Here is a 13407-nt window from a genome sequence, read left to right on the forward strand (position 1 = left end):
ACTCATGGTATACACCAATACAATACTTATCGTTAACGTGTCGAAACAAAAATCCAGGTCGAATTTGAAGCACCACTCTTGTATGTATTTTGACATTGCTGATCACTTGCTTTAATGTTTTACTGCACATCTCCAACGTCACTCCGTTTTGTGTCATTAGAGGTTATAGAACTTGGTCTGCGTCAGAATTGATAGAACACAGTACAGTAATCGTATTGATTAGTTATTCTTGAAACCTTCAGAATGTTGATCCGAAGCAACAAAAACTTATCACTATTGCAGTTGACACAAGTTACCTTATTGCCATCATACAGTACTTAACACTTAGTTTGGCCATTGGAGCAACCCTTTTAGCAGTCGGCATGGCAAAACCATCTCGAAAGGAGTTTTGACCAAAAAAACTTTTTGAAGTTCGTATTCCTGGGAAAATATGACTGTTCTATCGCACGGACTTGACACAAGATTGCTTCCGTGAACCTGTCTCTGTTTGCTGCTTGCGAAGGTAACACATTTCTCACTTTGACCAACGTTGCAAGGACCTGCAAAGTAACGTTCACGTTTCTTGTCGAAGTTGTACTGCGATGGTCGGGGCTGTATGTGTTTTTAGAGCCGTTGAATTGAGTGCTGCAAACAGGATATCCGGGATTTCCTGCATCTGGCATGGAGCAGCATTCCGAGTCTGGGAGGCGCATCACATTTTGGTTTATTTTTCTGTACTTCTTTCCAGCTGGTGTTATTAAATTTTTTTATATATATATATATATATATTTTTTTTTTTTTATAAAAGCTGAATATGCAGTTCCTGGGTTCTGTCAGAGCCAAGCTGAATTTCTTTGTAAAATATTTTCACAAACCTTTTACTTATTTTCATTCCATTTAATTTTTATAAAAACAATGAACGACACAACTTTGTTTGTTTGTTTGTTTATTTATTTGCGGATGCAAAATAGACGTTGGTTGAACCATTCGCATGACGTCGTAGAAAGGCAGTTCACTGTCCTTGTACTTTATGGTTCGGTAATACAAATTATTTTTGGAGATTTAAAAAGAGAACTATCTACATGGAGGAGGAGCCAATACATTTGTCACGTTGGAAAATACTATTTGCGTTTGCATGAATTAAAAGGGCATTGGGAGATGATGGAGAAATCGAAAACAGTGCATGGGATTTGAAATTCGAGTGTCCCCGCATCATGAACTAAGTGTTCAGATGGGAATGCCAAACAAGCCAACCCAATTTCTTTCTGTATTTCTCCATGGGTAGAGATTGGGAACGCCTGATAAAATATTAGATGCACTTTTGAATTTTTTTTTAACAAAAGGTTGATGCTGCACCATTCCTAAGTAGGGCCTGCTGTCGTAGTGCTTTATAACGTTGGATGTTGTATCTTGTTCGTTCTCTATTATGAAATGCCCATGACTCATCACTGTGGCCTCTTGATGCCCTGGTTCTGCTTGTATTCAGTACACTCTCCTTTACCATTGTATTCAGTGACAGGTGATGCCTTGGTTCTCAGCCCCCCCCCCCACTTCACCCCTACCCTCTTGCACAAAGTCTGCATTGAAACTTTGCCTCCATTATTCAATCCCTGCACACTGCCTGAACCTTTTCTGTATGTTTTAAAGCTTCAGCCAAATATACGAAAATAGATCTACTCTTTGTTTTTATTTTATTTTATTTTCAAAAAAGAAAGCACTATCAACTGGCGTAGCTGATGAGCGAGGCAAGGCTCAGGTCTGATCTTTCAACCAGCTTATCTTCATTCAGAATATTCAAGTGATTTAGTCCCAGATTAAGATCACCCTGTGGTCCAAACGTTAGACCTGATCTTTTCTTTGTTGGGAAGCTGTGCTCGTTTGTGGTGCTGTCTTCTTTTTATCCAATATCGCTCTTCCCAACTACAATCTGCTGTTTGCCATTTCTGTTTTGAATAACACAGCAGAGTAGTTTGGACGTTTAAAAAAAAGTTCAGTTTCATTATAAGTTTTCATGAAAATTATTTTTGGATGTTAAAAAAACCGAGCTGTTGATCAACATATTTGATCTCAAATGCACATTCCATAAATGTAGAGCTTGGCATGAGAGCATTGGACATCTGGAGCATCCCACAAACGCACGTCAACCCCTCGAGCATCTTCTCACAGCTTCCTTCTACTAACACTGACCTCTACACAATGCATGTCTGCATTCCAAATTAATTGCATGTCGTTGAAGGAATTTATTTTTATTTTTCCAAATTGAAAGTCCACAAATGAACTTTTTTTATTTAAAAAAAACACTAATTTCTTTAAGAATGCTCATTGTTTTTGAACTTTTACTTTGGATGCAAGTGTAGCCTCAAAGATGTGGACATCAACCTTTAATCTCACATCATCCCCACCCCTTGAACCCCACCTTCTTCCCCAAGGGAGATGGTGATCATTAATTTTAATTACTATTAATTAACTGTGAGAATCCCGGTCCAATATGGACTTGCTAGCGAGAGGTGTGTGCTGGTGAATGGGGGACACCGGGGATGCAATACAACTTTCACAGACATTGATGATACAGGACGTACAGTGGGAAAGTTCATTACAATGGAATGGAGAGGTTAAGTTTGATTTGGTTCATTGGGTAATTTGAATTGTATTATTAAACATCAGTAAAATGATCGATTACGTGAAGGATATCTGGTTTAGAAGAAACTATCTGGCTTCTTAAATATGAGAATGGGCATGTAATTGAAGTAAATGCAAAACAAATTGGAGAAAATGGACAAGTTTTTATGGACATAAATTATTTTGATCCACACTAAGCAAGCACTTCACGAATGCCACATCCCCCTTCCCCCCACTCCCATACCTTCCATTTGAACCCCCTCCTCGTTTATGTAGTTAGTAGGTGGTTCTATGGAAAATTTCACCCCCATGCCTCACCCTATTGTCTGCTGCATAATGTGGTGATACGCTCGTCTGACTCCAGGGTAAACGTTTGAATCATCTGATTCTTTGAGAGAATCAAATTCAAATTGGATGAGGGACACCAAATATATTGAAAGCAATGGCCTCCACACAGGTGTGGCCTATGTGTTAATGAAGCGAATACAATCCCAGCATGCTTAGGGTCACGTATAAAAATGCTGAATAGACCTGGTTACCTATAATTATGGCTAGCGCGGCTGTAAGAGGAGACCTCAGTGACTTCGAAAGAAGGGTAATTTTTGGGCCGTGTTTCACAGGAGCTTCAGTGACAGACTGCTCAACTTGCTGATGTTTCATGAGCAACGGTGTCTAAGGTGATGTTGGCATGGAACCCCGGGGGAAAGACATAATCAGGAAAGGGCAACAGTGGGTGGAAGTGCATACTCCAGGATTGTGATATTCGTGCATTAATTTGAAGTGCAAGGCAAAGCAGGCTAGCAAATACAGATCAATTGACTGTAAATTTCAACCTGGGGTGTGAGCAGCAAGTTTCACCAAAAACAATCTGCTAAGAACTCCACAGAGCGTGATACCATATTCATGTTGCAGAGCACAAACCACTCATCACACTTGACAATGCACATTTGCAAGTCCAGTGGTGCAGAGAACACAGGCAATGGACTACCGAGCAGTGGAGAAATGTGGTATGGTTAGGTGAATCATCCTTCACCATGTTCTCGACAAATGGACGAGTGCACATGTGGCGCCAACCTAAAGCACTCTACAACTTTGAGTTCTTGGTTCCAATAGTGAAGGGTTCTGGTGGTTCTGTAATGTCATGGATGCATTTTCCTGGCATGGTTTGGGTGCAGTCATTCCCATAGAAGGCAAGGTCAATGCGAATCAATACTTAATGGTACTGAGTCATCATCTTCACGCCATGTTGCAGCATTTCATTCTTGCTAGGAGGGGTGTCTTCCAGGATGACAATTCCCATTCACAGAGCACGTGTGGTCTTCCAATGGTTTGATGAGCATGACACTCATGTTATCCTTATGTCATGACATTCTCAGTCACCAGATCTGAACCCAATCGAGCATTTATGGGATACTCTGGAATGACCCCTGAGACAGCATTTTCCACCTCCATCAAACAGGTGTGACTTGATTGACTTTCACTTGGAAGAATGGTGCCACATCCCTCCTGCAGAATTCCAGACTCTGGTGGACTCTGCCATGGCACATACAGGTTGTACGATCCACATGTGGTGGCCCAACTCCATATTGAGTGACTTTACATTGGTGTTTCCATTTTCTAGTGTTTTCTACTATTACAACAATGTTGACTGTTATTAATATAGCTTAGTTTGGATCAGAAGGTGGTGACCTCATGTAAAATGTGAGAAGCCGAAGGGAAAAGAAGAGAAGTTTTGGTGAGCGGAAACCAAGCTTGTTATTTTGCAATCAGTCACTTTTTTATTTTTAAACATGGTCTAGGCTTGGGGAATAGCAAGGACACAGAACAGATCAGGACACACCATAACAAAGAGAATGGCAGGAGAAAGGGGAAGCTCCAATAGCAGGGTGGAGAGAGATGGGAGACTGTCAAACAAGGGACGCAGGTATCAATGAGGGTTAGGGGAGAATGCAGTCGGTGGACAAGATTGATGCATAAGCAAAATTTTGGGAAGGGTGGGGGTGGGTTAACGGGTGGAGAAAAGATCATGGCTTTGGATAGGGGATGACCTGAGGTGGCGGTGAACAGTTGTGGTGGGGAAGAAAGATCGAAGAGAGTGTGAATGGCGGTTCCACAGGTGGGAAAAGAGAGGAATATATGAGTGGACGTGAGCAGTGGTTCTACATTTAGGCAGTTTCCCAAGGATGGGGTTGCTGGTGGAACGCGTGCGTCCTGCAGATACTTGGGGGTTAGGGGAGAGGGGGAACAGAGCATGGAGAAGGCAGAGGATGCAAGACTAGAAAGAGGTGGAAGAATACGGAGACGACCAACCTGTCGGCAATGGTGACGTGATAGGCCCATAAACTCAGCTTCATTGTGAGAGATTCCAATGATGTTGAAAGCCTTTGTTGCATGTTCAGAAACGCGTGATCAATACTATCTCAATCAGTGTCATCAAAAACATGTGATCATAACTCAAAGTAAACTAGAAAGCATCTCAAAATGCAAAGCTCATCTGCGTCCGCTTTGTACTGAAACTACCGTATTTTTTAGCCTATAAGCTGATCTAGAGTACAAGTCGAATTGGTTAATTTTCCCATTTTTCTTTCCTTCATTCATAGATGTCTATTTGGAATATAATACGAAGCTAGATAAACTACAGTCGCCAGCAAAACTGTCGGTCACAACAATAGAGGTGTTAATTCCTCCCTGACACTGTCACAATGCATTGTCACTACATCACTGTCAATGATCTTTTCAGGATAGCTCAATCTGAGATGTCTCGATTAAAGATTCGCCGATTAAAGATTCGCCGTGCGACTCGCCCAAAAGCCTGATTAAGGCGAGAATGGCATGCTGTATCGCTTCCCTCCCCTTTGCCTTTCTAACCCACAAATTATTTTAGCAGTCCATCCAAGAAATGAAGGCCTGCCTCTCCCTTCCTGTAACCCCTCTACTCCACGCCCGCAACTCTCCCATCCCACCAAGCAATCTCGACCCTACATTTTGGTGACTACCCCTGTAACTGTTCATATAATTAATGTCGATTTGTGTATTTAATTTGTGCTCTTGATTGATTTGTTTAATATTTTTCTCTGCTATGTAGTTAAGAGAGTGGAGAGAATTGGCTGAGGACAGAGGGAAAGTGGAGGAGTATCGTGATCAAGGCAGGGTAGAAGCCTGATGCCATTGGACCTCACCTCTTATAAAGGGAAGAAGAAGAATAAGAAAGAAGAGAAGATGTAGTTAAGTGAGGTTAAAGTTATGTTGGTGTGATCGAAAGTGATCCTTGGGAATGCATACCACCACCCACCCCCACTCCCCCCAATTATAACTCTACGTCCATGAGACTATCTCGTCTGCTTAACGCTGTTTTCCTTAACATTGCACTTTATAGTTTCTACTAACGCATCCACGATGTTGAGTGGAAACTTGCTGTTTTAAATGAGCAATTAGACAATTTCAGAAAATAGCCTGCAATTTTTTTTCATTTCTGCAATTTAATGTCTTAAACCAAAGATGAGTCAATTCTGAGTACACGTCAAGGTTCAGACTTCTGGGGGGAAAAGTATCGATTTGTATGCCAAAAAAAAGGTAAACTTGACAAAAACAACAGCTGAAAAAAAAAGTAATATTTATTCATGAGTGTTCTCCATATTTGCATAAAAAAGGTTCGTTGAAAATTTAATGACAAAAGGTGAAATGGTAAAAATGGCCTGGACAGACACTCAAGCTCAATGGTAAACAAAGAAACACCGAAGCGATTACAAACCCCTGCCATTTCATGCTGACAGGTTAATAAGACTTATTTGTACTTATTGTGACTTTGCTCTTTAACATTTTTACCCAAAAATGAGGGTTTGGTGAACATTTCGTGACAAAAGCTCAAATTGCAAAGTTTTATGTGCTATCCCATCTCCCACTGCTTGGGCAAATGGGTTAACTGTCCATGAGCAACTAATATGAAGTGTTTTAGTAGCTAATCCCTCACATTTACTAATCAAATCTAATAATTGCTGACTCATTGTCAAATGTTTCTTGTCATGAACATCGTGTGTGTGTGTGTGTGTGTGTGTGTGTGTGTGTGTGTGTGTGTGTGTGTGTGTGTGTGTGTGTGTGTGTGTGTGTGTGTGTGTGTGTGTGTGTGTGTGTGTGTGTGTGTGTGTGTGTGTGTGTGTGTGTGTGTGTGTGTGCCTCTATACATATCCATAAAGCTAAAAGCCCACTTCTCACACTAGAATAAAGATCTATCAGGATTGACTGTTAAAACAAAATTTTCAATGTAAGATTGCTGTCGATTTGTGTTTCCTCATAGAGACAGAAAAGCATCGAGTGAAATAGCTCTCATCACTTGATTTTTTTTTTTTCAAGGTGTGCTATCTGAAGCACAAGCAGGAAGTACAGAGAAACATAATTTGCAATGAACAAACCCAGGACTGGAAGACATAAGTTGTCGAGCAAAGATGAGCAATACTTGAAGATAATATCCTCAAGGAATACAAAGAAGATTAGTGTTAAATTGACAACCGAACTTGCAGAAGGCTCAGGTGTCGTTATCCATCCATGAACAGTATGAAAGTCACTTGAAATCAGGACTCAAAGAATGGGTTTCAGCAAGAAACCATCTGTTAAGAGAGGGGAACACTGCAAAAAGGCTAACAAATAAAAAAAACAAAAAAACAGAGATTGGACAATGGTCAAAGGTGCTTTGGACAGACAAGTCAAATTTTCAGTTGTTTGGATCTAATTGAAGACGGTATGTGAAACAATGAAAATGCCAAAAAGAGCAATCAGAGATTGCGGACCCTCACCAGGACTTCTTTTGAGTGGTGTATTTTTTAAAGGTTTGAGGGTAAATCCAATATGGCTGCCAAACCATGTCACCAATGACATCGTATGTGTGAACTTTTTCTTCCTCATGGACAGGCGGTCATACGTGTAAAGTTTTGCCTCGATCTGTTCAGTCACTTTAGAGAATATTTTTTTTGAACGTTTTTTTTATCTTGCCAAAACGAAGTTTTTGCAAGATGTGTTAGTCAGCTTGTATGTTTTTTTTTTTTTTGTGTTTGTCTGTAATCACATATAAAAATTCTGCAGAGCACAGTTATCATTGGAAATTTTTGTAACTTCGCATATCAGAGGCCTATAGAGGTCCCTTTCAGTGCACAAAATTTTGAAGGTCAAGGTCAAAGGTCAAGGTCACTTTGTCGCAAATCAGCGGAGTCGACGAAACCCTGATTTTTTGAGTAATTTTGATCGGATCGTCTTCAAACTTCACGGGAATATAGTTCATGGTCTGGCGCTCAGCTGATTAATTTTTGGTGGCGATTGGCCTTGACCTTCATGGTTAGCGCCTCAGGTCAAACATATTTGACCCCAAGGTCAAATTTTCAAGTTTTAGGAACCATATCGTGTAGTACCTCAAATTGAACACCTCGATGAGTGCTTTCTAGATATGTCAAGCTTGAGACATTATGACGTCATTTGGTGACGTTATGAGGCAAACGCATATTTTTCATGGTTACTCTGTAGAACGATTCTCATCGGAATCTCTCGTAGGCAGATATTTCTCAAGGAGTCGCTCCTGTTGGATAGCAGCTCTGTTCACCTCAGTGTGACCTTAAAGAAGTCACACGTGGTCACCTTTTGGCAAGATGCAGGGTGACATTGGTTTATTTTTTGTTTGTTTAAATAATATGGCCGCGGAATCGCATGATCGATGACGCCATTAATTTTTTTTCTTCTGTGGACCATTTTATCCCTAGATGACCCTCAAAAATTTTCATACTGATCGGATGTGGCGTTCTACATATGCAATTATGACATAACGAGGGCACCAATGACGTCATAAAAATCACTTATTCCGCATGAAGAGTACTTACGATGTGCCAAGTTTCAAATTTTTCCCTCAACAAAATGTAAAAAATGTTTTTTTTTTCTAAACCTTTAATTTGGCCGTTTGCCGCATTCTTTGGCACTCCTCTCCTCAACCTCCGGAGAGTTGTATGGTGGAGGAGGGGAGTTTGGAGGAGGATGGCATGAGAGAAGGGAAGGGAAGACAGCGTGAGGAGTGAGAAAGGGAAGGCAGCGTGAGGAGTGAGAAAGGGAAGGCGGCGTGAGGAGTGAGAAAGGGAAGGCGGCGTGAGGGCAGGGAATGGGAAGGCGGCGTGAGGGCAGGGAATGGGAAGGCGGCGTGAGGGCAGGGATTGGGAAGGCGGCGTGAGGGCAGGGAATGGGAAGGTGGCGTGAGGGGAGGCAATGGGAAAGCGGCTTGAGGGCAGGGATTGGGAAGGCGGCGTGAGGGCAGGGAATGGGAAGGCGGCGTGAGGGGAGGGAATGGGAAAGCGGCATGAGGGGAGGCAATGGGAAGGCAGTGTGAAGGAAAGGGAAGGCAACGTGAGGGAATTGTATGGGAAAGCAGTTTTAGGGGAGGGAATGGGAAGGTAGTGTACCAGGACATTACCGGGACGATATAACGTGCACAAACAGCAGCATTTTCTTTCTAACTGCCGTGTTCTACATAAAACCGGGCGGAAGCAAATAAAATCAAAACTATTGCCATTTGCTAAAGGCTTGCCTGCATTCAGTAAGGCCCCCACCCCCCTCCACGCATTCAGTAAAGGCCCTGCCCCCCTCCCCACGCATTCAGTAAAGGCCCAGCCCCTCCCCATGCAGTCAGTAAAGGCCCCCCACCCCCTCCCCACGCATTTAGTAAAGGCCCCGCCCCTCCCCACACATTCAGTAAAGGCCCCGCCCCTCCCCACGCAGTCAGTAAAGGCCCCGCCCCTCCCCACGCAGTCAGTAAAGGTCCCGCCCCCTTCCCACGCAGTCAGTAAAGCCCCCCCGCCCCCTCCCCACGTAGTCAGTAAAGGCTTCTCCCTGCCCCCTCCCCACGCATTCCTCCAACGTCCTCGCGGTCCGTGCTAAATGTGCACGTACACAGGTGATTATACTCAACCTTTCACTCACACACATGCACGGATTTCCCCACACCTGCACTGCACGGTGGCACATCCCGCGTGGCTTCGATGCCGCAGCAGGTCCGCTCTCCACGAGGCTTCGGCGCTGCAGAAAGTACATGGTTCGCGAGACGGTCGCATAACCTCCTCCACAGCACCACGCACCACGGACCCGAGGTCGAGTTCAGATCGCGTGCCCGCAAAACCCACACACCACACACACGTAACCAAGAACAGGCACGCACACACCTCACGGAGAGTCATTTGTTCCCATTTCCACCACGTCCATGTGTGCTATCTTCGTTCCCCTTCTCTTGCAGAAACTACAGACTATTAATATATTGCAGTAACTCTTAGTATATTTGTATTAATATTTTGTAATATTAGCAAATCGCCCAAAACGGAAACGGCAAACTGCGTGTGTAATTGCCGAAATAATGGATCCCTTTGGACTGTGTCGTTATGGATTGCAAAAGCAGGTTATGAAGCATGGCGTTTCACTCGATGAATTTACACTTTCTGCACATTCCATCATCTTGTCCTCAATCAAAATAATCGTCTGAACAGTAGAAAAAGTTCAGTTTAATGCTTTGCTTAAATAACTATACGAAGTTATAAAAATCGCTAATTTGTAAAAAAAAAAAAATTGGGATTTCACTCCAGATTTTGACACTTACTTCGTCCACCAGATCCAATTCTCAAATCCGCCATAATATTTTAATTTTGTAGTTTAATTATTCCGTGAGAGTAGATCTTGTTTCCAAATAGACATTTTTGAATCGGCTGAATAAAATGGCGAATTCGGGCCTCCATTGGGGCTTGTAGCATGGTATTGTGTACACTGTGGTCCTAAATGAGGAGAAAGCTGAGAAATTGAACCCAGTTTTAATAGGATAAACAATCTTAATGTTATATAATACCCAAGTGTCTGTGGTTTCAGAAAATGTATACTTTGCTATGGGTCCTATGGATATAGTTGCTTACAAAGCATGTTTTTTTTATCCAAACGCAGGCTATTTTTTCCATTTTTCTAGCTCATTTTTTAGAAATGGGTTTACATGTATGATTGTACATGTTGTCCAAAATGGTTGAAAATGCATTTTTTGTTTGATATATATCATTATACATAAGAATAGAACAATTCCTCGAAACGGTACATTTCTTATGACCTTCTGCATATCTTGGCATCTTCAAATGTGTAAATTCTCAGATTTTGCAAAATTCCCCCCAGTCATAGTGAAGCTTACAAAATCTTATTCCAGAAATTTGAAATGCATCTGATAGAACATCTTAAATAGCAATTTACTTCTGCATAAAGTGATGATTTAAAATGGCAAGTTTCAACATGGATCATTACTACATACCAGTTTTTAGGCTCACTTCCATGATTGGGTCAAAAATATTAGGAAGTACGTAACAAATTGCATTTACCAAGCTGCTACAAAATTACTGGGAGCTATAAGCTTGATTTTATAAGCATAGAATAAGTTTACCAAGATGGCCCTATGATATAAAAATCAATACCAAAGGCCAGTTTGTGTTCAGTATACAGAACATCAAAGGTCGTTAGGAAGTACGTAACGTTTTAAAGAAATCTGCACTTTTAATCCTCAGATGTTAGTTTGGTTCATCACAGCATGTGTACACAATAGATCCTGAATCCCCATGATGTTGGCTAACAATTGATATGCAAAACTTAATCATACAATGACTTTCATTTTTTGGTCCCCCGTGTCCTAAATGTGTACATAATACCTTGCTACAAGCCTTAGAGTGTGAGTGAGGTGTCCGAGGGTGACCAAGGAAGCGCCTGATGAAGGATATAATTATATAAGGCCGTTAATTAGCTTCAAAAGGGGTGTTTTAATTAACCCAAACACCCAATTTTCACCCTTGCATTTCCTTGGAGTTTTTTTTAGGATGCATGCAAAGTTTCAGGTTGCTAGTTTTTATGGTTTTGGAGTTATGGAGGAGACTCGCACTCACACTCAACACATACTGACATTTATTAGTATAAATATAAAGCATGAACTCCACCCCTCCCCAATCCGTGAGCATGCGTGTGCGCAGTATTACACAAGAGTCTACTCAAAAAAGTGTGATGTATGGTTGACTTTGACAGGGATTTATTTATTCGGTAAATAAGTGAGTATTACTGATCAAAATACTTGGTTAAGGGTGCATTGTAAACTAGTCAATATCTTTGATGTTTTGAAGATCTGTCTAATGGGTGATTGTGTTCGGGTAAATATTGAGAAAAGAGAATGTCATAGAATAAGAGGAAGGGCTTCGGTGGAGATGGGAGATAAAAAGTGGGGGATGGGGAGGGCATGCAGGAATGGGAATGTAGTTGGCACATAAATAAGGGAGAGTCGTAGATATAATAACATTTTGTACACGTGAAAAAAAACAAAACATAGATGGCCCCAATCTTAACGTACATATCTGATTCACTTTCTTATGCCATTGGCATAATGTAAATCCAGAGGGGCACCCAACTTTTATTGCATATTTTAAGAAAGTTGTGCACTGGCAGTGCCTGGTCTGTAGCAAACGCCTTCAATCTATGTGATGCTCCACCCCGATCATGTGATGCTCCACCCAGACCGTGTGGTGTCCCGCCCTGAGCGTTCGGCTCCGCGGATTGAAGCTCAAGGTTTGCTAAATTGGGCTTCATCTGCGAGCGGCTGTGGGTCGCTGAAAGTTATCTCGGATGCCACAAACCGGTAGGCTGTGCTCAAATCGGTGCTCTCTGCTCTCGGGATTTCTCAGTGTTGAAGCGAAGTCCATATACTTTGTGCTTGCATTGTGCGAGAACAATCCTCGCTTCACTTGTCTCTTTATCAAATATATTCCTTGCTCTCGTTTAACCGAAACCATTCTTCTTGAACATTTCTGTGATTTCTGCCCTGGTTTATTTTTTTATGTCTACTTTCTTCTCCCTCAACATTCGCTCGTGCTGTATCAGTTCGACCCTTCGCTCTGGACGCAACACCCTGTATGCGGGGCTTTTACATTAGACCGGGAAGACGAGTGTAGGTATCTGTTTGGTGGTGCATCTCACACACACACACACACACACACACACACACACACACACACACACACACACACACACACACACACACACACACACACACACACACACACACACACGCTGACGGAGTAGAACAATCTGCGACGTGGAATGATTATGCGGTGGTGCATCCAATTATTCGGAGAATTTTGTCCCCCTCACCCCCCCCCACCTAAAAGGTTGTGTGCAAGTAGCTATAATGTTGTGTGACGTGGGTTTTGCAGACCTGCTATTGGGGTGTGCCGCTCATTTGCCGGTTCTACAAAGCTGATTGACCTATCGACTGCTTTTGAGAAAGTAGACCATAATATCCCATCAAGACCCTCTTCAAATCCTGTTTTGCTATCTCCAGACTTCCCTTGGATTGTTAGAAATCTCATTTTGCAGATCGTCCATCTACTGTAAACATTGCTGGCTTTTTATCAGTCGCTTCATCTATCTGTCAGTGTTCCTTCTTCTTGGTTCACTCTTCTCATTTATCTCCATCCACTTGGTACTGTTTTTCCAAAAAAAAAAATTAACATCGCCTTTCATTGTTACTGTGAAGATATGTGCTGTCTCTAAAATTTATACTTTGATGTCCAACAACCTTAATAATATTATAGTACGGGATATGTTACCTAACAAGGAACATCGATGTAGGAAGAGGCCTCTCGGTCCACAAAAGTCTGTGCTCGTGTTCCCTACATATGGTTGCTTGTCCGTGCTTTATATTTTGCCTTTATCCTTTTAAATGCTTAGCATCAAGCAAGGAAGCAGCACATATCATTTTTTAAGTCTTTGGTATGACTCGGC

At 42.0% G+C, this 13407-nt stretch overlaps 1 protein-coding gene across 11 annotated transcripts in view; it reads left to right on the forward strand.

Annotated features, from left to right (window-relative positions):
• Positions 1-13407, forward strand: part of LOC147014067 (histone deacetylase 4-like) — a 234200-nt gene that overhangs the window by 133714 nt on the left and 87079 nt on the right. For 2 of the 11 annotated variants that reach the window (XM_085851685.1, XM_085851678.1), the window contains exon 1: positions 12235-12262. The exons of 6 other annotated variants lie outside the window; for them this stretch is intronic. In XM_085851685.1, the coding sequence (XP_085707811.1) occupies positions 12250-12262 (13 nt within the window). In that variant the 5' untranslated portion in view covers positions 12235-12249. Of the gene's footprint in view, positions 1-11516; positions 12263-12482; positions 12572-13407 lie in introns of those variants that run through there. 3 more of the 11 variants (XM_085851688.1, XM_085851687.1, XM_085851684.1) reach the window with 3 other exon arrangements.

Source organism: Eptatretus burgeri, chromosome 13, assembly GCF_056783735.1.
Source record: "Eptatretus burgeri isolate ZD-2024b chromosome 13, Ebu_testis_v1, whole genome shotgun sequence".
NCBI lineage: Eukaryota > Metazoa > Chordata > Myxini > Myxiniformes > Myxinidae > Eptatretus > Eptatretus burgeri.